The sequence below is a fragment of the Tenrec ecaudatus genome, chromosome 9 (genome assembly GCF_050624435.1).
Source record: "Tenrec ecaudatus isolate mTenEca1 chromosome 9, mTenEca1.hap1, whole genome shotgun sequence".
Classification (NCBI taxonomy): Eukaryota; Metazoa; Chordata; class Mammalia; order Afrosoricida; family Tenrecidae; genus Tenrec; species Tenrec ecaudatus.
In genome coordinates this window covers 148,398,129-148,424,002 of record NC_134538.1, presented here as the reverse complement: position 1 = coordinate 148,424,002, position 25,874 = coordinate 148,398,129, and the positions used below count along the sequence as shown (strand labels likewise).

General features: G+C 44.2%; 1 protein-coding gene across 1 annotated transcript in view; it reads left to right on the top strand.

The window, feature by feature from the left end:
• The first annotated feature begins 1,378 nt into the window (after nucleotides 1-1,378).
• TNPO3 (transportin 3) overlaps nucleotides 1,379-25,874 on the top strand; it is a 59,344-nt gene continuing 34,848 nt past the window's right edge. Inside the window, exons 1-4 of the mRNA XM_075558648.1 lie at nucleotides 1,379-1,859; nucleotides 20,310-20,510; nucleotides 21,411-21,484; nucleotides 24,085-24,241. Of these exons, the coding sequence (XP_075414763.1) occupies nucleotides 1,740-1,859; nucleotides 20,310-20,510; nucleotides 21,411-21,484; nucleotides 24,085-24,241 (552 nt within the window). The 5' untranslated portion in view covers nucleotides 1,379-1,739. The remainder of the gene's footprint in view (nucleotides 1,860-20,309; nucleotides 20,511-21,410; nucleotides 21,485-24,084; nucleotides 24,242-25,874) is intronic.

Here is a 25,874-nt window from a genome sequence, read left to right as displayed (position 1 = left end):
AGTGAAAATGACCATGAAAAATGTACGCAAGTGCTTTGTTTTATCAAAGTTCTAGGGTGACAGATTCAATGACCCCTTTAGGTATAAGCACTTGGTGGGAAAGGAGTCTGAACAGGGATTCTAGGTATTTTGCATACCGTATATACTCGAGTATAAGCTGACCCGAATATCAGCCGATGGACCTAATTTTACCACAAAAACTGCATAAAAAATGTGCTGAAAAAACTCAGTTTATGCTCGAGTATATAGGTACTTACATGTGGCACCTATTTCAGATTTGTAGAATAGCTGATTGATTATGGTTATATCTCCTCCACTAGAATCATGCAGAATGGTGTTTTAAGTCCTCTGAGTCTCTAGTAGAGTGAACAGCTTGCTGGGGGAGAGAAAAGAGGCCTCAAGTTCAAATAAATTTCATCTGAGACACTTTAGTAAAGTCTTAAAGAGGATCACGACGAAGACACATCAGTAGACTCATCAGCACAAGGTCATAGTGGCGCCGGCGTGATCACGGAGACATGAAATGCAAGGTAAACTCTCGCAAGAGCATGTCTGGTGGCAAATCAATACATCACAGTTGTGGTAACAACAACCACAGAAGCAGGAAAAGGGATGACTGTGATGTCTAACACTATTCTGAATCGTTAAAACTTATAAGATTGGTTAGGGGGTCCTGCGACCCAAGCAATTAGACTATGAGTCACTGATCATATTGGGTGTTAGGACCACAAACTCTGTTAGGGGCACACCCAGGAAAGTTCTTAAGGGCTAGGCTGTCCCTCCCTGACCTGGCCGCGTATAGGTGGCAGTAATCCACCTGCAAACACACACTCTGGCTAAAGGCAAAATTCTTCCCAATGCTGGCTAGTCTTTAGAAAGAATTCAATGGGGGCTAAATTTATGTGGCGACTCAGAAACTGGATTTAGAGTTTCCACGGTGAACGGCTGTTGTTGTTAGGTTCCATCGGGTCGGTTTCGACCCTATGGGCAACAGAACCCCAAACGGTCCCCTGGTCTTAGGCCATCCTCACAATCGTTCCCATGCTTGCGCCCATTGTTGCAGCAAGGTGTCAATCCACCTCGCCGCCGAAGGGCTTGCTCCTCTACTTTCCCCAAGCAATTGATGAGAACGGAAGCTCTAAGACAATTCCATCGAGGCGCCCGGGGCGTGCGGGCCAGGAAGCAGCTCGGCGAGGGCAGGAAAGTTGACTCTAAAGCGCCAACCGGAGGCCAGAAACAGCGAGCCCTCCTCGAATCCCTTCTCCCCGGGTCCGGGGCCGACAGTCACTTCCGGAAGAGGGCGGGACGACAGGGAGGCGTGTCGGGAAGGAGGCAATTTGCATAGCACGGGGCGGAAGTGTGCCATAGGGGTCTGTGCGGCCACTTCCGGTCCGGGTAAACCGGCTCAGGGCCAGGGGCAGGGTTTCGCTCCGAAGTTGGCAGGTTTCGGGGGGAAAGACCGCGGGTGAAGAGCCAAGCTTTAGCGTCCGGACCCAGACGTCTAACGATTACTGGAAGGGGCTGAAAAATAAGGCAGGAACCCGAAAGCGGCCGGCCCGCGTTTCCGAGGGGGCCACTTACACGCGAACCCCTCTGCCCTGGTAACGGCCAAAGAGGAGGAGATGGCGCCAGTCAGGGAGCGGCCAAGGCCGAGGCAGTGAGGAAGCGCAAGCAGGAGCAACCGGAGACGTCTCGGGAGAAGCGCCAGAGCCATCGCCGCCGCCCCGGCCCTCCCCGCCATGGAAGGGGCGAAGCCCACTCTGCAGCTCGTGTACCAGGCAGTGCAGGCGCTCTACCACGACCCCGATCCCAGCGGCAAGGAGCGCGCCTCGTTTTGGCTTGGGGAGCTGCAGCGTTCGGTGAGGGGCCCGGAGAGGCCGTTCTGCGCCGCGGGGTCGGGGCGGAGTGCGGCTCGGGCTCGTGGGGGCAGCAGCTTCCACCGGCCTTTGGCCTCGGGAGATCCTCCTCGGGGAGGAGCTGCCTTCGCGGGGTGGGGCCGCCAAGTTACATCTTCAGCCTCTGCACCGAAAACTAGTCGCAGCTGGTCGGTCGCGAACTGGGCCTTTGCCCAACCCGTAGGCTGGGGTTTGCTAGGTCTTCGTACTTAGCGCTGGTGGCTCCGATCGAGTTTTACGAGTGCTGCTGCTCCCTGGGCCCTGCCCTTCCGTTTCGTCTGCCGTCCACCCCGTGATTGGGTTAGGTCCCCACCCCAGCCTTTCTGCACTCTCCACTGAAGGATGCTTCATCGGAGCCCCCCTCCCCCCGCCCCCTGGCCCTACCTGGCCGTTTCTTCCCCATGTTCCCTTCCTGTTCCTCCCTGGCCACGTCTCTGGTGTGAGTGCATTATTCTCGAAACTTCTCAGGCGTCTAGATTTCTTCCACGTGTTCGTTTTCTCCTTGAATCGGGCTGCAACACAGCGTAAAGGGGGGAAAAAATAGCAATTCTAGTTTCAGAAAATCTTTGGAACACCCGGTTTTCCGGATGCTGGGTTTCCGGCTCTTGAAGACAGTTATCATCTGGCCAAGAGAACTGTTGTGGGCGCCCCTGGATTTACTTTACAAAATGCTTTGGAAACGGAAAGGGCTTATACAAACTGACAAAATAACCACTTTTATCTTTCCTGAAGTACAAGGAGTAATGCTACATCACACCACTGTCTTACAAAAGTTGGCGCTTCCCTTTTTATTCTGCTTTTTGTGTGTATTTAGATCAATATTTGAGTGTTTACCATGTGCTAGCAACTATTCTTGTCCTCGGTATATGGAAAGGGGCCAAGTAAAAATCTGTGCTTATCACGTAGGGGCAGTTGTGATTACATTTGTTAATATCCACAAAGAACTCAAAAGATCTTGGCATACAGTGCTCAAAATATGTTGTTCCTGTGAACCCTGGTGTTGCCGCGGGCTACGAGTTGAGCAGATAACTGCAATGTCAGCAGTTTGACTCCACCCGTTGCTCCACAGCAGAAGCATGAGGTTTTTCACTCCCAGAAAGAGTTACTTGTTTTGGAAACTCACGGGGGCAGGTCTACCCTGTCCTATAGCGTTGTTAGGAGTCAGAATCAACTCGATAGCAGAGTTGGATTTTTTTCTTTTTCTCTCCTAACTTTCCACCAGTCTTTTAGACACTATCTTCACTTCTGTGAATAGTCGGGAGCAGATGGTACTTTTGAAATGTATACTCAGAGGAGGGTTTATCTTACCTTTATATTTATGAACTGTCTATGAAGATGTGGGTGTAATGGTTCCACACCAAGTAGTGTGATAACTTGTAGCCAAACGGTTAATATCCCAGGGTCTGGATATTAGGGGATGGAGTAAATAACTCAAACTCGGGTAAAGGGTATGGAGTTGATTGCCTTGAGAAGTCGTGGCTTTCACTTGAAGGGACCCAGCTGACTTGAAGTGGCCTTGCCGAGAGGGAAGTAGAAGACTAAATATCCTGATCTCATTCTTTCCCTCTGATCTCCTGCTGGCACCCTGGACCAAACCTAACCAGAAGCTAGGGAACATGGGAACCTGTTGATATGCCGTGTGGCAGCCAAACCCTCTACCACTGAGTTGATTCTGACTCATGAAGGTCCTATAGGACACAGAACTGCCCTTAGGGATTCCGGAGCCTGTGAATCTTTAGAGCAGCAGAAGAAACCTTCATCTTTCTCCAGAGGACCAGTTGGGTGGTTTTTAACTGCTGACCTTACGCTTAGTAGCTTGACAGAAAACATGGTTGAAAAGCTTGAAAAAGTTGACCCGAAAAATACCCAGTACTGTCACACATCGTCAATGCCCATCCTTCATTTGATGGATAATTGAGAAGGGAACCTCTGCCTCTCCTTCCCGTTGTCTTTCATGGTCTGATTTCAGGGTGGTATTTTTCCCTGAGAGGAGTCTTCTAGTGTCCTCAGAGCCAGGTGGGGAAAGAGTCTGGGAGTCAGTTTCGCCAGTAAGTGTGGAGGCTTTCATTTACTCTCCAGTTTTCACGATCACACAAGGGGGCATCAGAAAGTCCCTGGGGAAATTCCCTTCAATCCATTTTTCCATGACTTGTCCCAAGCTGAATCTGTTGTCCTAGAGTCTTCCAAAAGTACTTAGACCTCTAGCGTTCTGGAGCCTTGCTCGGTCAGGGAATCTAGGAGTCTGACTGCTTCTCACACAGATTCTCTCACTCTCTCTTTTTGTTTTCAGCCCCACCTACGAATCAGCTTTCAGTTTTACTTGGTGCTTCCAATTCATTCTGAGCCTTTCTGGGATTTTGTAATACAAATTTTGTAGCTTCTCTCCTCTCCCACCAGGCAGCCCTTCTCAGAGCTACGAAGTTATACGCATCCATTAGCTCTCTAGTTTCCACAGTTTTGTTGGCATATATTGCGTTTTCATTCTCTTTGTGTTTATGGGTTTCTGTTTTGTTGCTTTAATCTCTTTGCTCCCATTTGAGTGGATTTTTTGGAAGGGCCCTGAGGGAAGCATGTGTTCCATCAGATAGACCAGGTGAAACAGGAAACCCAAGTAAACCTGTTGCTGTTGAGTCATTTGAACTCAGACCTCCCCTATGGAGCAGTGGGGCTGCGCCACAGTGGTTCCATGGCCCGGGTCTTGAAGGAAGCAGGCTGCTACATCACTTTCCCATAGAGTGACTGGTGGCTTTGAACTGCCAGCCCTTGACTTAGAGGCTGAATGCTTTAATCACTGTGCCACCAGGATTCCGTGTTGCAGAGAAGTCCTTGAATTTCACCCAGGGAATTGCATCAAAACCGTAACTCACTAGTTATCTTCTTTTTCCTTATCAGGTCTGCCTGCCTTTTCTCCTTATCTACTTTGGGTCCCAGAGTCTATCTTTCCAGTCCCTTTCCTAGCCAGATGCATCCTAAGTCCTTCCTCCGTGGTATAGTAAACTTCAGTATGAGTGCATCCTGCTGCTCTGCCTCCTGTCAGCCCCAGGGATGCTGTGCATCTCCTGGGCTGCATTCTCGGGGACCGGAACATTTGCATATTCCCTTCTCAGTCCGTGGATGCTCTTATTGGATCCCTTATACCCGCACTCACAGACCTCCACTACCTCCCATAGGAAATAAATGCCCTTTTTTTTTTGAGAGGCGGCACTGCCTTTGCCCGTTCTGTTATTTCTTTGATCTCTTATCTTTGTGTGTAACTATTACCTAACTGCTTTAAATACAGAAAGGAACCCTCCTTTTAAAGGCCACACCTAGATTTGATGTCTTCCTTCAAGGTGTCCCTGAATCTCTTCAGCTGGAAGACACTGTCCCCAGACTGCATTCCTAGAAAGGAGCCCTGCTGGTAAAGGCCACAAGGTGAGCAGTCTGAATCTCCCCGCTGCTGCCCTCTGTGAGGAAGACGAGGCTTCCTCCTGCCCTGAGGAGTCCGTCTTGGAAACCCACAGGAGCATTTTGGCTCTGCCCATAGGGTTGCCATGAGTCAGAAGTGACTGGATGCCGGTGGTTTGCTAGGTTTGCGCTCGTAGAGCACCTGATTTCATGCAGTCGCCAGTTAACATTTTGGAGATGTGTTTGGTCTGCTCCACTAGACCACAGGATTCCTGCCTCGTGTCTTTGTTGGTACAGTTCCATACCCACAGTTAACTTCCTGTCGTCAACTTGATTCTCACTCAGGGCCACCTGGTTATTAGGAACGAGAGGAGCAAGGTGGCTGGTTCTCAACGTTTGTTGGATGAACCTGTGCTGGTTGCTAGATGCCGTGGAGCTGGTTCTGACTCGCAGCCACCCTGCGGAGCACAGGATGAACCCTGCCTGGTCCTGAGCCACCGGATCACATTTGTACCTTGCAGCTGCTGTGTCAACGCATCTCATATGTTTGCAGCTATTTCTTCTATTTTTGAGTTGTGCCCCATGAATAAACGAAGGTCCTGAAAGCTTTATACATGGCATAAGGTCGACTTTACTCTTAAGGAGACAACTCTAACCCAGGTTGAATTTTGAGTGCCTTTCAAGCCAAACTGAGGGACTCACCTTTCAACACTACATCTGACAGTGTTCCACTGGGTGTCCATTTTTTTTAATGCACATTAAATGTTTAATGGGTGTCCATTAAAACCTTATGGACACCCTTATGAGGGTGAATAATTGCTCAGAAGGGGGGTCTCTAAGGGGGTACCCCAAAAATATGGAATTTTTTTTCAAAGCTATGTCATTAAACAGCCTTATCTTCAAAGTACTTTCTTTTACACTTAATACATTTGTCAAATCTGTGATTCCATTCGTGGAAACATTTTCAAACTCATCTGGATAGCTGACAGCACCTCTCACGTTTTTGTCTTCACCTCTTCTAAGTCATTGAATCGCTGTCCTTTCATGCCCCTCTGCATTCTCAGAAACAAAAAGAAGTTGCCCAGCGTGAGATCAGCGATCAGGTGAGTAAGGTGCGTGGGGCAGGAGAGGCATGCTGTTTTTTGCCAAAAACTGGTACACACAGATGGCTTCGTGAGCTGGTGCATTGTGGTAGCAAACCAGTCCCCCAACTGCCACAAATCAGGCATTTTTGGTTGCACAATGTTAGGCTTTCTTTTCAGAATCTCTTAATACATTGGTTCTCCACCTTCTTAGTGCTGCGATCCTTTGATACAGTTCCTCTTGTTGCGGTGACCTCTTATGTGGGTGTGTCTGCACATGTGTGGACCCACCTGGAGACGGATAGAGGAGCAGTGTCTAGGTTCCTAAGACCATCAGAAATGTGGTCTTAGGTGACCCCCTGTGAAAGGGGCATTTGACCCCCAAACGGATTGAGAACCACTGTCTTAATAGAAAGTTTGAGTAACTGTCTGACCTGGTGGAATGAACTCCAAATGCAATAAGAGTGGACATTTTCATCGAGGTTTGTTATCAGTCAACCTTTCAGCTTCCTTGAAATGAGAAAACTACTCATACACTTGAGTTTTTCCCATAGCGCTGTCCTTGTGAGCTGTGTTCACCATCACAACAGTTTCTGTGGCTTTTTTCCAGAGCAGGAAACAAAATTTCTCAGCTGTACATTGTTCTTTTAAATCAGCCATCGCAAAAAACAAGGTTGAGCGAAACAAAACTGCTTTTATGGAAAAGTTCCCTGTGACGAGAGAGAACCTTCCCAGGTGACACCCCTGGGGGCACTAACTCAGAGTGAGATGCTGAATGATGCTGCTCAGTGCTGGCCTAGTGGGAAAGACACGCACAGGCTCATGGATGAGAGGTGATGGCTGTCTTCTTGGAGGGACATAGCTGCTTGGGTCTCTCCAAGGGCTTACGGTTGTCGTCGTGTGTGACTGTCAGTGTTGCGCTCTTTCTTGCCATCATATCCGTGGACACAGGGAAATGATAGGTATTGTCCACCCTTCTGTGATGCTCTCCAAGCTTGTGAAGCTTTCTGTGAGAGAAGCTAGAAAGAGTCAGGTATAGAAAGGGAGGAGAGGAACCTTTTAATTCCATAAAGCTTTCTTGAAGTAGTCATTAATGGCATTTGTCACCACGAGTCTGGCTTAGTAGAGTAACAAGCATTGTATTTAAATACTCTGTTTGAAATTGATAACAGAATTTGCTTGACTTGCTATAAAACACCCCCCTCCCAAACAAACAATCAAACAAAACCTGCTGTCTACCCTTTCCCCATCTTACTAATTGTGGAGTCAGTTCTGATGACCCGGTGACATTAGATTTGGTGTAAACATGTAGTTTGGATATGGTTTAACCCATATTATGAGTTTGGATTTTCTCTTTATTAGTCTATGTGTAAAATAATCATTTTCTGAAGCACTAGTGTTCGTTTGTTAAACTTCCACCAGGCAGGTAACATCTTCTCAAAGTGTTCTTAAAGAAAGAATTCCTGTGGCCAAATCTCAAAGCCTATCCTGCAGGGACCTGTTCCCACCACTAGGGGTTTGCTTTGTCTGCACCCTGTAACCCAACTGGATTAAGCATAGGGAAAGCAGTGGAAGGAAAGGCCGCCTGTTTATAGGACTAATGAGTTGGCCATAACTGGCTAGACAGTGCTACTGAGTGATTTTAAGACTGTAATTTAAATTATAGGAAGGATGCGGCTTTTACAGAGACCATCTGAATTAGTGGTCACCACAAGTTTCATACTCTGGTATAGAAACAGTAAAGGAGTGGTGGAAGTCAAATGATGCTTTGCTGCACTAAGTTGGCATTACATGTTTGGCTTATAGATGTCCTCAGGAATTATCTTTGACACAATAGTTTAGGAAGGAATATCTACATCAAACTTATTTCTTCAGAAGTTCTAGATTCGCCTAGCCATTGATAAAAGTCTAGTCTTTGGTTTTCTCTAGTGACTGCAGCCATCGATTTTAGCTCCTCTGAAAATTTAGGCCTGGTTTATTCTTAGGCCATAAAACTAATAGAAACTTAGCATGCTTTTAAAGGAAACCCTTTTGGAAAATAGAAAATGTTCTTATATTACTCTGGATCGGTTAGCTAAATGAACATATGAACAATATATGTCTTGTACTGTGCTAGAAATGGGATATAAAAATAAATAATAAAACCTGCGTCCTTTTCCCCCAAGAGCTTACCAGTCTAGTGTCCTCATCCTGTGATATCCCCTAGCCTCGTATGCCTGTTCAATTCAAATTACAAACCGCCTCTAGGTCGTGACTGACTGGCTGTATGACCTCAGCCTGCATTTTCAGACCAGTCTCACCCCCATAAAGCCCATTAAAAATTTGACGTATGCAAAAAAATTTCAGGTACATACAGTGGTTTTTAATAACAAAACAGGTGCTACTGTGTGGTACGCATCAAAGCATTGCCGTATTTTGTTGACCAAATTTTAGTATATCATAGATATACTATTTACTGAGACATGTGCTTAACTGCTGGTAGATATGAGCTATATCTTATGTGCAAATGCAGCTTCAGACAGCTTTAGGAGTGGAGCTCATTCATAATCAGGCACTTCAGTAAATGTAAATATCCGTTCCTCAGGCGCACCAGTTCTGTTTCAGGTGCTCAGTGGCCACTTGGCGTGAGAGCTCCTGCGCTGCAGCGGGTTGATAAAAGGCGCTCCACGTCTTTGGCATGCTGGAGCCCTGTGCATGTGACTGTTGCCATATCTTTGTCTTTCGCTCAGTCACAGTGGACTGCCATTTAACCAGATAGCCCCAACGTGGGAGACTAGACTTGGAATTGGACTAGAAACTACGCCTATTTTTCTAAGCATGCCGAGTTCTCTACCACTTGAATCCTTCCTTCAACATCTCACTTTTCAGCTTTTGGAAGTGGTTCTTATTCACTGATCACTGCTGTGGTGAAGAGCTTACCTCTGTTTGTTTTCTTTCCTTTGGGTCATCTTGCTAAATAGGTTATTACAGGGGCAGGAGCAGGGAGTGTTAGGTAGTGAGAGTCATCCTATATTTTCTTGAAAAAGATTCTGATTTCTCTATCACTGACTTTTTTTAGCTGTCATTAAGACTGTCTTAGCCATTTGGCAAAAATTTGTAAAATTCTCATGAACTATTTATTAGGCTAAAAAAACTTTAAAAGCTATTTGGATAACTCTAAAAACTTGTCTTTTCTGTTTTAGGTACATTAGGTTTGTGCTTTATTTACCTGCTTCGTGGAAAGAACTTTTTCTTGACTTAACAAAACGCACATTTTCTGGTTCTGCCTGTATTGTCTCAAGGCAGCTGTGTAGAAAGTTGCCATCTGTGACTGATGGGCAGTTTTCTGAGTTCTAGGTCCCCACCCCCAAATATTTAATCACTGCATTAGCTACTAACCGAAGTACCTGCGAAAAATCCAGCAACGTGACACACTTTTATATTGCCTTTCAAGTCTTAATGAAATATTTGTCTAGCCAGAACTACGTTTTGTACTTGCGAGAGCTCTTTCATCCTCAGTGAAGTATTATTTTAAGTCATCTGCTTAATTTGAGACATTGTTGTGTCGGATTAGCCAGCAGCCCTAATCTTCTCCTTCCTGGCTGCTAATGAACCCCAAGGCTCTGGTCGGGGCGCACTGTGGAGGGCCTGGGCAGTGATGGCAGTCGATGCAGCCGGCTTTTAGAGCTGCTGGTGTGCTTGGAGCCCCAGCGCACCCACCGCTAAAGAAAAGCAAAGGCCTTTCAGTGGGCTGTGAAGTCTTTGAGCATGTGCTTGAAAGGACTGCAGGGCTCTATATTCATCACATAGTCATGGAAATAATCTTTTCAAAAGACACCCAGAAAGGCCTGTTCTGCTACTGCTTTGTGCACGGGAAGATTGGAATTAGATGCTTAAATGGAGAATGTCTCTTGTTGCAGCCTCTTTGAAATGTGCTGCTGGTGGGAGCTGCCCTTCCTCCTGCTGCCTCTGTGCCCGACTTCGGGTGAAGGGGTCCTTCCTGAAAATGTGGAGCTGAGTCCAGCGCAGGCCTCGGTTTTAGTGGGTAGCACCTGGCATCTGTGGTTAGAAAGTCCTGTGAAGTGTGCTTTATTCTCTCCTTGTACAGAATCTGCCCTCCCTCGGTCCCCCTCCACTTTCTCTTCCTTCCCTCCCAGCCACCTCTGTCCTTTGGCAGTGTAGCCTCAGGAGGAACTGTGAACAAGGCACTGGAGTGGCTAATGACCGTCCTTGCCCCTCAGCACTGGCAGTCTCATCCTTGACAGTTTACTTTAGTAGCTGTGGTATTCAAGTGTGCCAGGTTTCTATGGAAGTTTTGTTCATTAGTTCTTTCATTTTTAAACGTGATTTATTTTGTTGTTGAAAATGTACATAGCAAAAACGCTCACCAAGTCGAGTTTGTGCATGTACAGTTCAGTGGCATCGATTGCGTTCTTCAAGTTGAGTTGCTCCTCTTCCCTGTGCACTCACTGCCCCCTAAGTTTCCCGGTGTTGTCAGTTCCATGGAGAGACTTTGAAACGGTGTAATATTCCAGACAGTCGATACTTGTTAAGATTAAACTATTGTTTGGTTTGAAGGAGACTGAAGGGAATGCTTTTGGATTTCAATTTAAAGATTATTTTAGGGCAGTCGTTTTAGGAGTTCATGAAATTTAAGATTCTTTTCTGTATTTTCCCCTTTTGATCAGGATTCTTACATAGAATCTCTCATCAAAATGGTCCAGTAATGGTAGCTGGTCATCATCCAGTTCAGGTCTCAAAGGCAAAGGAGCCGGTTGTCCACGGGGGAGTTTACCACACTTCCATTTCCTCCTCTTCCTGTTGTTTTCCTTCCTCTCTTGTTCCTGCTGAATGGAGGCCAGTTGTTGTGCCTTGGATGTCTGCTTGCAAACAAACAAAATTTTAAGACCTCAAGTATTATGAAATAAAACTAGCATGTAGAACAGGCCACTAAGCACGTTATTAACCACTTTTGAAAAGTGAACTGTCACATGAAACCATGAGTAAATCTCCAGACTTAAGGACCCAGAACCACAGGTGCTTAAGTAGCTCCAGCAACTCTACTTATTATTTTTGTTGTTGTCAACATATCATGCCGTTTTTACCATTTCTGCTATTTATAGGTAGATAACTTAATTGACAGCCATTATGGTAAGTGATGGGATTTTTTTCCTCACTGTCAACTAGGATTGAGCATTCCATAAGCAGTCACACCCCTTTCCTCTTCCTCCTGCCCTTTATAGCCATTGGTAACCTGGTCCCTGTGCGTTTGCCTGCGCTGTTGTCTTTGTACGTAAGTGAGACCGTATAACACTTGTCCTTTTCGTGACTGACTTGTTTCACTCAGAGTAATGTCTTGATGTTCTGTCCTGTACTTAGCTGTTATTTTAAAAGACAAACACTTGAAAAGAACACATTGGAACAGCCATACTGTACATTTGCCTACGTAAGTGAGATCATAAATGTTTACCCTTCACTCAGCAGGGTTACCAGGTTCAGCCAAGTTCTGCATGTATCAGGGCTTGTTTCTCGGTGGCATCTTCTCCAGTGCCGCACTGTCTTGGTTACTGTCATTTTGCAGTCAGTTTTGAGATTGGGAAGTGTGAGGCCACCTTGCTTGCTTTCAAGGTTGGTTGGGATATTCTTTTCATAAGGATTTTAGAATCCCTCATTAGTTTTGGCAAGTCAGCCAGCTGGGGTGTGGCTATGGGTTGCATTCAATCTGCAGACAAATTTGGGATGTATTATGATCACAGGTGGTTTTTCACTTGAAGTCTTTTTTCAACGTCTGACTATCTTTTTCATTGTACATGCCTTAGATTTTTTTTAAATTTGTAAATTAAAAAAATAATTTTATTGGCATATGTTTAGCATATCATCCAGTACAATCATTCAGTCACATTAAGATTTGTGCAGTCATCACCAGAGTCAATTTCAGAACATTTTATTCTCACACTTGCTGTTAGTGCCCCATCCCCCATCCTCCCCTACCGTTCTCCTGTCCAGTTGCTCTCTCTATAGATCTACCTGTCTTTGATTTCATATATAGAAAATCATACAAAATACAAGCAGGATGAAAATAAACAATGCCAACAGTGACTATAGACAAAACAGAAAAACCTCAAAGAGAAAGCAAAAATTAGTACAAACTGAAACAACTTTAAAATGGGTCAAAAGGGAGATCAAATGATAGGATATGACATTTTAACCTAATCATATCTTTCATGATTGACTTTCCAGTGCTCTCTGTCTTATCTCAAGGCTACTCATCTCCCTTGACTGGAGACTTATTCTATATGTAGATCCTGCAAATGTATTTTGGGTTTCCATAGGCTTCTACAAACCAGAAGTTCACAATTTAAGCTCTAATACCATTCCCTTCTTTAGATTTGGATTATATTTACAATCTTTGGATTGCACCGCTGGTGAACTTTCTCCATATGAACTTGGTTGTTGCCTCACTTAGATGGCTGCTTCTTGAAAACAGGCCTTTTAAGACCTCAGACACTACTGTTCTTTCTGATAGCCGGGCACCATCTAGTTTCTTTACCACACTTTAGGTGTTTGATAAACGTTTTCTTAAGGGTTTTGTTATTTTTATTGCTACTGTGAATGTAATTGGTTCGATTTCCATTTAGGCTTGCCATTATGTTGCATAGAAATAGGAATCTCCCCTGGTGTCCTAATGTGCCCTTTATCTTTGGGGTCAGTGTTGTTCCACAGGAAGACAGATCTGTAAGAAGAAAGCCCTGGCAAGTCTGCCAGTGAAACCATCTGGATTACAACAGTCTGATGGGAGGCTAGACGGAAAGACTGCCAAGAATCACAGTCCCCTATTCTTGAACGGTTCCTGCAGCCACGTGCTTGTTCTTAGGACTCTCCTTTTTTCCTTCCCTGTGACTAGTACACTATGCTGGCATCTAGCGGAGCAGTCCTTGCACAGCATAGATTGATGCCCTCCATCAGGGTAAGAGACCTCTGTGGTTGATGTCATATCGTGGGCCCACAGTTGTTTAAGGCTGTCCCTTAGGGTGGAGATTGTCTCTTCCTCTGCCCACAGCTGCAGTGGGTCTTACACTGTCTTGAGAGTGATGTCGTTTGCTGTTACTCTTTGTTCAGAAGGGGCAAAGGAGCCAGGAAGAACTTTATCTTTTTTTTTGCTTGTGACCACCTCTCTTCCCAGGAGGGTGTCTCCAAAAGAGAGTTTCTCTGGGCTCCTGACTTGCAAGCATCCTCACAAATATCTGGGAGGTCTGGAAGAGCCTGCCATCTGCTGTGGATGCCTCCTCCCCCAACCTCCCCACATCCCACCTTGGTGGTTGTAACTGAGAAATATGTGAAATACCCTACCCAGTTATCTAGAGCTCTGCCTCTCTGCTCTCTGAGTAGGCCACTTGCCTTAGACTCCCATCTTCATCATGGCCAGGGACCTCAGGTTTTTCTCTTTTTTTTTTCCTTTCCTTTTTATCGTTTTATTAGGGGCTCATACAACTCTTATCACAATCCATACATACATCAATTGTGTAAAACACATCTGTACATTCATTGCCCTCATCATTCTCAAAACATTTGCTCTCCACCCAAGCCCCTGGCATCATCTCCTCATTTTTCCCCTCCCTCCCCGCTCCCCACTCCCTCATGAACCCTTGATAATTTATAAATTATTATTTTGTCATATCTTGCACTGTCCGCCGTCTCCCTTCATCCACTTGTCTGTTGTCTGTCCCCCAGGGAGGAGGTTATATGCAGACCCATGTAATCAGTTCCCCCTTTTCCAACCCACCCTCCCAGTATCTCCACTCACACCACTGGTCCTGAAGTGATCTTCTACCCTGGAGTCCCTGTGTTTCTAGTTCCTATCTGAACCAGTATACATCCTCTGGTCTAGCCAGATTTGTAAGGTAGAATTGGGATCATGATGGGGGTGGGGAGGAAGCGTTTAAGAACTAGAGGAAAGTTGTATGTTTCATCTTGGCTACATCGCACCCTAACTGGCTCGTCTCCTCCCTGAGACCCTTCTGTAAGGAGATATCCAGTGGCCGATGAATGGGCTTTGGGTCTCCACTCCGCACTTCCTTCCCCCCCATTCACAGTGGTATGATTTATTTTGTTTTGATGATGTCTGGTACCTGATTCCTTCGACACCTCATGATTTCACACGCTAGTGTGCTTCTTCCATATGGGCTTTGTTGCTTATGAGCTAGATGGCCACTTGTTTACCTTTAAGCCTTTAGGACCCCAGACGCTAATAGCTGGACACCATCAGCTTTCTTCACCACATTTACTTATGTACCCGCTTTGTCTTCAGCGATTGTGTCGGGAAGGTGTGCATCATAGAATGCCAATTTAACAGAAGAAAGTATTCTTGCATTGAGGGAGTACTTGAGTGGAGGCCCAATGTCCATCTGCTTACCTTAATACTAAACCTATAAATATATGCACATAGATCTATTTACCCATCCTCATATGAAAGTATATTTACACATGCCTTTATTTAGACCTCTATAAATGCCCTTTGCCTCCTAGCTCTTTCCTCTGTTTCCTTTGACTTTCCTCTAGTCCCACTATCATGCTCAGTCTTCATTTGAGTTTCAGTAATTCCTGTTGGTTACATTACCTTTGATCACACCCTACCAGGCCTCCTACACCCTCCTCACCACTGATTTGGATCACTTGTTGTTCCCTTGTCCCTGTGTTCGTTACCACTATCTTTCCCCCCACCTCCTCCTCTCCCATGACTGCTTGGAACTGTTGGTCCCCTTGTTTTCTCCCCCAGATTGTTCATCCAGCCTATCTTATTTAGACAGATCTACGAAGATAATAACATGCAGAAAAACAAGACAGAGCAAAACCAAGCAACAAACCAGTGACAAAAAATCAAAACAAAACACAACAAGAAAGAAAAGCTTGTAGTTAGTTCAAGGACTGCTTGTTGGCCTTTAGGAGTGTTTTCCAGTCCAGTCTGTTAGGGCTCCATGGCCCCTAAGTCTACGTTCGGCATTCCCTGGGGACCTCACTGCTCTGTTCTGTTGCATCCCCTTAGTGTTTTGCCTCTTTGTAGCGGGATCAGATCGGGTGGAATTCCCACACTGTTTATCCAATGTTGTCCCCTGTAGGGGTATGGGTCAGTGAAGGACATCGTGTCTCATAGTGGGGCCAGCCATGTGGGACCTCAGCTTTCTGATGAGGATCTAGAGTCTTACCATTGCTCATTTCTGTTTCATTTCCATGCTGTACAAAGATTGTTTTTCTTCTGCCTGAAAAATACCCTTTAAGTTTCTTTGTGGGTCACAGACTGCCTTCTTTTTTTGTCTCTGAAAATACCTTTTCTTTCATTTGCATTTTAGAAGAATGTTTCCTTAATGTAGACAATAATAGATTAGTTGTTCTTTTGTTTCCTGTGTTTCTTTTAAGGAGTCTACTACTGAATCGTCTCTTTGAAGGTAATAGTGCATCTCCTCCCCCCCCCCCACTTTTTAAAGTTGCTCTTCCTCTGATATTTTAGCATTGTTATCAAGGGCCTAGACCTGTGACCTCAAAGAGCTGGTGAGTTTGGCTGCTGTCACCACAAAGTCGTCCTCAGTTAGAAACCACCAGCTGCTCCTTGGGAGAAAGTTGGGGTTTCTACTCCCATAAAGAGTTACAGCCTCAGAAACCCGTGGGGACAGTAGTGCTACCATGCGCTGTAGGGTTGCTGAGTTGGCATTTCAGTTTGGTTTGCAGATCTATATCCTCAGATTCAGCTTCTGAAATCTGTGGCTTTTAAATTAGTTAGGAAAATTCTTTTTAGATAGTTGTTCTGACCTGGTCTCGCTTTTCCTTCTGGGTTGTTATTGATGCTATTTTTCACTGTGTTCCACATGTTCCATTTACATGCTTTTCTTTTTTTATTATTATCCATCCCATTTTTAAATTGTTACGTTAGGTGAAGGCTTACAGAGTCCACAATGTAGCACAGGGGTGCTCAATGCGTCGATTGCGATCTAGTCGATCGCAAATGCAATTTGGGTAGATCGCATGGCATTAAAATACTAGATGTAAGCCTATCCATCCCATCACTTAATTGATATACAGGGCAGCCAATCAGATGCAATCTTAGGTGTCAGACGCATGCGCTAAGTGCAGCAAGGAATTTGCAGCTCCTTTTAATCTACAGCTCCCTCTCTGGGTTGCGTGATAAGGGCTGTGTCTTGTGCATAGAGCTGTTGATGTTGGGTTGCAGAGTGGCAATATTCTAAATGTTATTCCTTTTTTATGCATTTGCTGGAATCCTCTCTTATCGACCATGTGGTTACCCAGTGGTACAGCTGATAGAGGAAAGTCAGGATAAATGCTTGATTCCTTCCTTTATTTACGGACTTACAAGCTAGCGCGTTTAAGGCCTATTGGAATGGTTACTCATCCTCGGCCCCTTTTATAGTTAGGAATTGTTGTGGATTGAAGCATACAACCATTTCATCCCATTGCTGGTCAGATTGCCCTGTCTTTGGCTAACGAGAACCTCACTAAGGTGTCTCCTCAGGACTTTTGAAATGATTCTCGAAGGCGAGGCTCTACCTTGATCTCTGGTAGGACAAGAATCGCAGGCGCATCTTGTATGTTTCTTGCTTCAGCTATTTCTCCAAGGAAATGTGGTTTCTTTTCATGGGGAACTTAAAGACCACAATCTGGGCACTGAAAATGCTTATTGTGACTGCACTGGACAGTCATATTTGCTTTCAATGAATAGCGTGCGTGTCTGTATAGAGATGTATATGTAAGTAAGTGGGCATATACCATATATACTAGAATATAAGCTGACCCGAGTATAAGCCGAAGCACCTAATTATTACCTGGGAAACCAGAAAAACTGATTGACTGGAGTATAAGCCTAGGGTGGGAAATGCAGGATGTGAATTAACACAGAGACCAGAGGGTAGAGACGGAGCGCAGACACATCCTTACCAGTTCAGCTGCCAGAGTAAGTGAATCACTACGGGTGCTTCTGCGAATTGAAGCCATCCAGGTCATAGGACGGCTCTGATTGGTTAGATGTGAGTAAACAAACATTCAAAGCCCCAAGTGTCAGTGGGGCTTTGAATGAACAGCGGAGGAACGGCAATCACCCGCAAGATGTTACACCTACCTCGCTGGGGTACCACTGACCCGTGTATAAGCCGAACCCCAGTTTTTCAGCACACACACAAGCATCTCTGGTAAGGAAAATTTGTCTCAAGATAAAATACCTCTTGAATTTAGGCAGATATTTCAAATCTAGTACTAGAAAGGTTTAAACAGGCTCTTCAGTATTAATTACATCTATAGTTTCCTCCATCCAGGTTGTTGAGGACACAAAGTGGGGTAGAATTACAATAGCCCTTGATTACTTGTTTGCTCTATTTGATTTTAACAAGCAACAATTTCAGCCTAACCGTTCTAACAGTGGCACCTCCAATACACCTACTGAAATATTGAATTCACGTTGTGCATCTTTTTCCTGGACTTTGAATAGGTAGACACCTGCACTCTTGGAGCATGTAAGCATTCATTTCATGCACCTTTCTCACTTTTAGTCCTCATTTACTTCTAACTGTCCTGTGACTCTGTCTAATGACACTCTCCTTCCTTTAATGCCTCACTCTCTGGTCACTTTGATCGTCTGAAGCTCACTGTTTAGCAGATTGTTTAGAATGGGTTCTGAATCTGGCTTTTATATTTCAAAGTCAGTTTGGGTATAGAGTATTTGTCTCACATTCACATTCTTGTTGTTGGGTGTGCTAGTTGGCTCTGACCCATAGCAGTCCTATGCACAGCAGAACTAAGGACTGCGCAGTCCTGCTCCATTTCCACAGCTGTTCCTGTGCTTGAGCCCATTGTTGCAGCCCGGAACCAGTTCATCTCACGGAAGGTCTTCCTCTCCTCGCTGCCCCTCCGCTTTACCAAGCATGACCTCCTTCTCCGGGACTGGCCTCTCCTGGCATAGATGTACAAAGTGTGAGACAAAGTCTTGCCATCCTTGCCTCCAAGGAGCATTCTTAGAGTATCTTCAGTATGTTAGTCCATTTTCTTCTGGTCAGAGAAGAGAATTCCATTTTCTCTCCTTAACAAGTCACTTCTTAACAAGTCTTATCTAAATGCTCAAATGGTCTTACTTTTTTATAGTGTTTTAATATCATTAGATTTTATCTTGTTATTCGTTCTGTTCAGGTACAATATGCTCTTTCGGTGTTAAATTCGTGTATTGACAACCCCAAATTTCAAGAGCATTTGGTTGATTATTCAAAGGTGTGTATCCCTTCCCAGTGCTACCGTCCTCCTTAAAGACCTGGTGATTGTTTGGCTGAAAAGTGAGCCCATCTTCTTGGGGTTTCTAGTAAATAGCCAGCGGTCTGTTTGTGGGGCCACTGTGCTGCGCCCTCTGCCTGCACGGTCACTGAAGCCCAGACTGCGCAGGACTTGCAGACACCGGAGATCATTCCTCCCCGAGTGTTTCTGTCCGTGCCGCTGCCCGTTTGGTTTTTGGTTTTACTGCCTACTTGTGTTTTTGTGAGGGCATCTGAGAGGCCAGTGCTTTCATAGAGTCCCTTTGCCTTGGAGCAAAATGAAGATATTTTGATGACATATAAAGTCATAGACGTGCTTAGGTTACTGATTAGATCATGAACGGCTAAAAACTATGTGCCCGGTAGAGTGTTTTTTCCCCCTGAGAGAAAAATTGGTATTATTGGTACATTGTACATTGATTCATTAAACAAGTGAGTATGTTTAAAACACTGTACTGGTAAAAAGAAGAAACAAATTTCATACAGACTTTAGATCTGGGAAGAAGTTCATGCTTTATGCTCACTCTCCACCCGCTTCTTGGATTGAAAACTCGGTCTGTCAGTTAAATCAGATCTCTGCCCATTTACTTTGGATGCCTATTCAGACTGTTTATCTTCCCACCTTTTTCTTTATCTTGATTTTATCTTTATTTTGATTTACTTTTACATGTGTTTCTTTATCTTGACCTATCAGTCTTTGGAAAGACTTTTAAGAATAATTATGTATTACTTTGATATGCTCAGTTTTCCTAAGAAGTTGACTAGATAAGCCCATCTGTTCTCTTCACAGTTGGCTTGACTCCTGAATTGAGGGTGACATTGCCTGTCCACCTTAGCCCTCTCCCATGAAGAGACCATTTGGTATAGAATTGAATTAGAATTGATTGGCATTAATTAGTTGCCTACAATGTATTGCAGGGTTTAGTACCCAAAGTACTGTCCTTCAAAGTAGAACTTCCTTTTATAACCTTGATTAGTTTACTGGAGATCAAATTCCATGCTTTTGTCGTCATTATTTCCAGTGGGAAGCTTATATTTTCCTGTAATAAACATCTTAGTAAGATGTATAACAGTGTGTCAAATATAAATACATAAAAAATAATTCAAGTATATGAAATATTCACTTGAGGCACAATAGAGATGATGTTGCTGCTGCCATTTCACTTATAAATTGAAGATTGAAAAATAAATAATACTATTGAGACCAATATGCAATATGTCCCTCTGCTTGTAGATATATTAAAATGGCTATTGGACTAAATTCAGAAGTGTGAATAAAGCTTATTTAAGTATAAAAGAGACAAAACATCTTGCCTATTGACTAGAGTTGGAAGGTAAACAGTAGCATTTTAGTAGTCGTAAAACTTGGAACATTCTCTTCAGACCCTTCTCCTGTGCTTAGTGATTCGAATCAGTAACATTAGACCTGGTGGTTTAAAAGATAACCCTTATTACCTTCATAGAAAAAGTTGGAAAGAATAAGTTGGAAGTGGTTTTGTTCACCAAAACTTCTAACAATGTAGTTTGCAGTTGACAGAATTGGTGAGTAAAATTTCTAGCATGTCAGTTTTCTTTCGTTGTACTTTGGTCCGAGTATACTTAAAATGCACTAGAGTTGTATGGCGTAACACTAATCTTTAAGACGTCTTTTTCTGATCTTGCAGGTTCACGCATGGGAAATTTCAGACCAGTTGTTACAGATTCGACAGGATGTGGAATCCTGCTATTTCGCTGCACAGACCATGAAAATGAAGATTCAGACCTCATTTTATGAGCTTCCCACGGACTCTCATGCCTCCTTACGGGACTCATTGCTAACCCATATCCAGAACTTGAAAGACTTGTCACCTGTCATTGTAACACAGGTAAACCCTGTGCTTCTCAAAATAGAGGGGAATTTGCAAGACCGTTTGGATTTCTCAAGTTGTGTTGTTGGACATGCTAGGCGTTCTGAGGGAAGGTTGACCGCATTGTTACAGAGTCATTGTTGTGCTCTTGTGAATGGATAGAAAGGTTCTGTGCCATGTCTTAGAGATCATTTGGTTTCAAACTCACTGAAATACCCAAAATGGGGGGAGTTGAGTGTACATTTTCATAGGCACACATGTTGGGTCCGCTCTATTAAAACTGTAGATGATAAACATCCTGTATTTGGCTGGGTTAAAGGCTGCCTTTGAGTCCTTTTTGGAGTGGCCGATTAGATAAGTGTCATGGAGGAAGCAGGGTGGTCTAGACCAGCCAGCCTTTCCCCTAGAGCAGTGTATCAGGAAGGAACCGAGAAGCTGCAGTGAATGCATACTCACGTGTGCTCTCTGCCTGGCATGGAAGTGCCCTGGAAGAGGAGGCTTTTGCCTAAGGCTTCAAGATGAGCAATGGGAAGAAAGGGGAATGGCAACCCACTCTTGGAGGAGTGAGTCAAAGGTCTGACCTGGGCAGTAGCTTTGGCTTTCTGGCAAAATTTTATCTCTGCCCGAGAAGTTCTATGGTATTGCCAAATAAAAGTAAGTATTGGTATTTTCTGAGGAAAATCGACAGTCTGTTCTTTCAGACTTTTTGTTGTCTTCTTCTTCTCTTTGTAAAATCTGAAGGTGGACTTTCAGGTCCCTGCAGTGTGGCTAGCCAGAGCATCTGCTGCATTTGTGTAGTTGGGGAGGCGTCTTAGTTGTCCTTTTGTGGGCAGTTTGTTTCTTTGCTTTCGTATTGACGGTGACCCTGTTGTAGTCCTGTGTCCTGTTCACTTATTTGAGCTCTCTCTCTTTATTCAGCTGGCTTTAGCAATAGCAGACCTTGCCCTACAGATGCCTTCCTGGAAAGGGTGTGTACAGACACTGGTGGAGAAGTAAGTAATCTGGACGATTGTATGCTAGCATGTGAAATTGTCATTAATGTGGACACTCGTACCCTGTTAGCTGAAATAAGAGCATTCCTGTGAAACAGGAAGCAAAGCGGTAATTATCATTAATTTATAAAGGAAACCGTTTTAGTAAACCAAAAATAACCTCCCACCTCATACCAAAGAACACAGAAACCTAAAAGAACTCCAGCACGCAGCGTGCACCCACAGCGGTCAAAGCTACGGCGGCCACGTGGCGCACAGGCAGTTCTTGAGGGCCCCTCTCCTGGGGCGCTGCTGCGTCAGTGGGTGGGCACCAGTCCGGTGCCAGATGCCGCCTGAGAAAAGCGAACATCTTCAGATTCCCTTTGGTTAGCAAAAGTTGGTACTACTATGGGTCTTTGTAAAGGCAAAACAGTGTGACTCGCACTTTTGAGAAGCTGAGCATACCTGTAGGTACACGTTTGGTCTATTTCCTTTAGCATTCAACAGTGAATTGCGTATTAACCTTTATTTGGTTAAAAGAACATTGTTTAAAAGTTGAAACACTACTGAAATGTATCTGTCTCTAGAACATGAACGACCCTCCTGATATTAAACTGCAGCAGTTACCTTGTCAGCCATTCTGTAAACATGTTGTCGGAATATTGTAAATTACATGAAATTGAAGGTTGTTATAAATGTATGTTTTCACTAATTGGTTAGTCTTGTTTTGTTTTCATATCTGAGAAACAGTCTTGTTTTTAGATACAAAGAGCCTGTGTGTATGTCTTTAGTTCTGTACAGTTCTAATTGAACATAATCTGATAACTGCTTGCATTTGGGTATTGGTTAGAAAATTATTTTGGATAGAGTGGGACATGTGTTCTTTACACCTTCCAGTCTTAAGTGTGTCATTAAAGTCTTCGGATAGGTATTTTGGGGGTTGGTTTAGGAAAATTTTAATTTAAAATGTTTGTATGCACTCACTGAAAGAAATTCATAGTATGAACCTTCAGAATACAGAGTGAGCGAGCACCTGTCTTTCCGGTACTCCTGGCAGTGAGCTGGTTAGATAGAGTACTGCACGTGACGTGAGCCAAAAGGCCGAGAAGCAATAGCCAATGAATGCAAAAGGACCCACACTTCCTTTAATTTTACTACACATCTGTTGAATTGTTTACGTATATGGAATCTTTCATATACCTTTTCACTTCATAGGCGTGGACGTGTTGTCTGGTTATGCTGTGCAGAGTTCTATATTATAATGGCGGCATGTGTTTATCATGCTGCTCTTTCTGCACCTGGCAGCATGGTGGGTGATGCAGGGGCTGCTGTGCGCCAGATCAGCATGTACAAGCCACCATCTCTTCCATGGGAGGAAGACGGGGCGCCCTGCGCCTGTGAAGAGTTACACCCACAGGGGCAGCTCTGCTCTATTCTGTAGGGTCACTGAGTGGGGAGGGACTGGCTGGAACTGTTTGTACCCCGTTTATCCTGATTGTGGAGGCCATTTTGATAGTTTCCCAGTGTTTTTACTATTATGAAAGAGTACTGCTGAAAATAGCTGATACTTTGCGTTTACAGTTGGTTCTCATTATTCATGGTTATTTTATAAAGTCTGCAGGAATATTGATTTAGTGAAAACCGAACCACCACTTCTACGGAAAGGTTTCTGCTGGCCTTTGGTGTGACAGCATTTTCATTAGCTGATCAATACTAACCTTGTGGGTGTGTTTCTTTTTGCAGACACCTTATTTAAAATATTTAGTTAATAATTAATTAGTGTTGGTGTTATAGTGGGCTATGTGTAGGATTGCTAACTGCAAGATCAGCAGTTCAAAACCACCAGCCATTCCATGGGAGAAAGATGAGGCTTTCTACTCCTATTATAACTTACCGCCTCAGAAACTCCCGGGGCAGGTCTACTCTTTTCCAGGAGAGTCTCTGTGAGTCAGAATCGCCTTTATGGTGTTTGAACTCACAGTCAACAGTACTGTAACTTAGGCCTCAACAAAGCTTACCTAATACATGTATTTTCTCCGCAAGGCACATCACAATCTTGTGCTTAAGGAACCATACCCAGCACTTCCACACTTGGAATCTTTTTTAAACTGCGAAATTCCCCAACAAAAATGTGAAGGAAAAAATGGCAGGAACTAGACTATGTAAAGGCACTTGTGTGAGCGCTGAACCAAGAAGGCGGAGTGTGCGGCCTTACCCAAGACCCATTGGGAATATGCCCATCCGACAACTCCAGTTGTGCGTGCCTGTGACCGACCATGCAAGTGCTGTGTTACAAGTGTTGGTTTGGGTTACAAATAACTTGTAGCAAAATTTCAAATACAAAATCCTTAAGTAATGAGGATCCGACCGTACTTGTGAGCCTTTTTCTAAGAGAAATCTTTGGATGCAGGCTTGCTGAAGCAAAGATCCCGTAAGCGGAGGTTTGGGCTCTCGAGGTCCTTTCGGACGTGTTGTTGAAGCTTCTGTCAACGTTTTCTCTCCCTCAACAAATGGGAAGGCCGCCTCTCGCTGTCATGGAAAACTATTGTTGTTCTCTTCCATGATTGTCTGCTTCCTGTCTCTTCATGACTTCTGACGTGTCTTACCCCCTTTCTTTCCAGATATAGCAATGATGTAACGTCTCTGCCTTTTCTACTGGAGATCCTTACAGTATTACCCGAAGAAGTACATAGCCGCTCCTTACGAATCGGAGCTAACCGGCGCACAGAAATTATAGAGGATTTGGCCTTTTATTCTAGTACTGTGGTATCTCTCTTGGTGAGTAGATTTGAAAGGCTAAGTTGCTTCCTAAGGGGCAGAAATCCAGGGGGTACTTATTTTGTAATCTGACTGTACTAGTGTGGAATAACTTTCTTTGCAAAATTTGACAGTGGAAGTACTTTGGCTTTTACGTAACGCTTTACAATTACAAAATACTTCCAGAAACTGTACTCCTGGAGCTTCTAAGTCATCTTGTGATTATTTGTAATGTCGTCGCCATTTTATGAATGTGACGCGGACTTCAGAATTACATGAATGCTCATTCAGAGTTTGATATAAACTATTGGCTCTTATTGAAGGGACGGGCTAAAGGAAGTTTGTTACTGTATTTTACTAAGGAAAAAAATCTTAAAAATAAGTCAGTCAACTTCCCTGGCAGTCTAATTATGTCAGTAATTTTGTACCTAAAGCGGTACATTGTTTTGCATAAAGTTTGTTGTTTTATATTATAGGCCTGTAAGTCTTAAGAAATTACTCATTTTCATCTCTCTAGTAGACATTCCAGGTATGATAAACTCTAATACACAGTTCACATTTAGCCTGAGCCACACTCGGGATTACCGCCAGGGAGGTTAAAATGATTTGAGATTTCACTGGAGTTTGCTTGGCCTTGGAGAAACATTACAATTAGAGTTTACCTACTGCCACATTTAGGACCAATAATTAAATGTGATCAAATTAGGGTCAAAGAGCAGACCGCCTATTTATGTAAATAAATTGTGATTGGAACCTGGCCATACTTGTTCATTTACATATCATCACTGTCCATTATTTTGGCCTCAGTCATCAAATCAATTCTGACTCATTGTCAGACTAAAACTACCCCGGTGGGTTTCCAAGACGAGAGCCCTTTACAAAGGTAAAGCCTCGTCTTCCTCCTGTGCAGCAGTGGGTGGTTTTGAACTGCTGGCCTTGTGGTTTGCAGCCAGTGTGTGACCCACTCTGCCACCAGGGCTCCTTTTATTGTGACCTGACACTGCAAAGTTCAGCAGTTGCCATTGAGACGAATTGGCCTGCACAGTCTTCCTCTGTAGGAGTCTGGTTGTCATTCCTTGCTTGAATCAACTCTTTTTCAAAAATGTCCTGTGGTACAGTTCAAAATAATTTGTAAATTTGAATGTGATCGCAAACCTGTTGGGAAATTAGCTCCTTGGAAATGAACTGACAGCCTTTAGATCTGTTTTAATTATACCTTCTAGTCCCTCTGGCAATTATATTTCTGACCCATTGCCTGAAAAATTTTGTTTTAAGCGTTCCTCATTCAGAAATTTTACTATGAACGAAATCGGCGTCCCCAAACGGCCCCTAGAAGCAGTGTTGCGTTTCCGTTAGACTTTGCCTCTTTCATAAACGCCCCTGATGACAAAGTGCCACTTTCCTTAGAGAGACATTTGTACTTTCTCATCTCCCCATGAGATCATGCCTCTCGCAGGGGTCTCCGTCATCCCTCTCCTGAAGAGAGAAGTGGAAACACAAGAAGAAGCCTGGTGCAGCGCCCCAATGCCTACTTCATGGGTGTCAGATGCCCAGGAGGCCATAAAATCACCATGGGCTTAGCCATGCGCAAACAGTCGTTTTTTTGTGTTGGCTGCTCTACTGTCCTCTGTCAGCCTACAACAGAGAAAGCAAG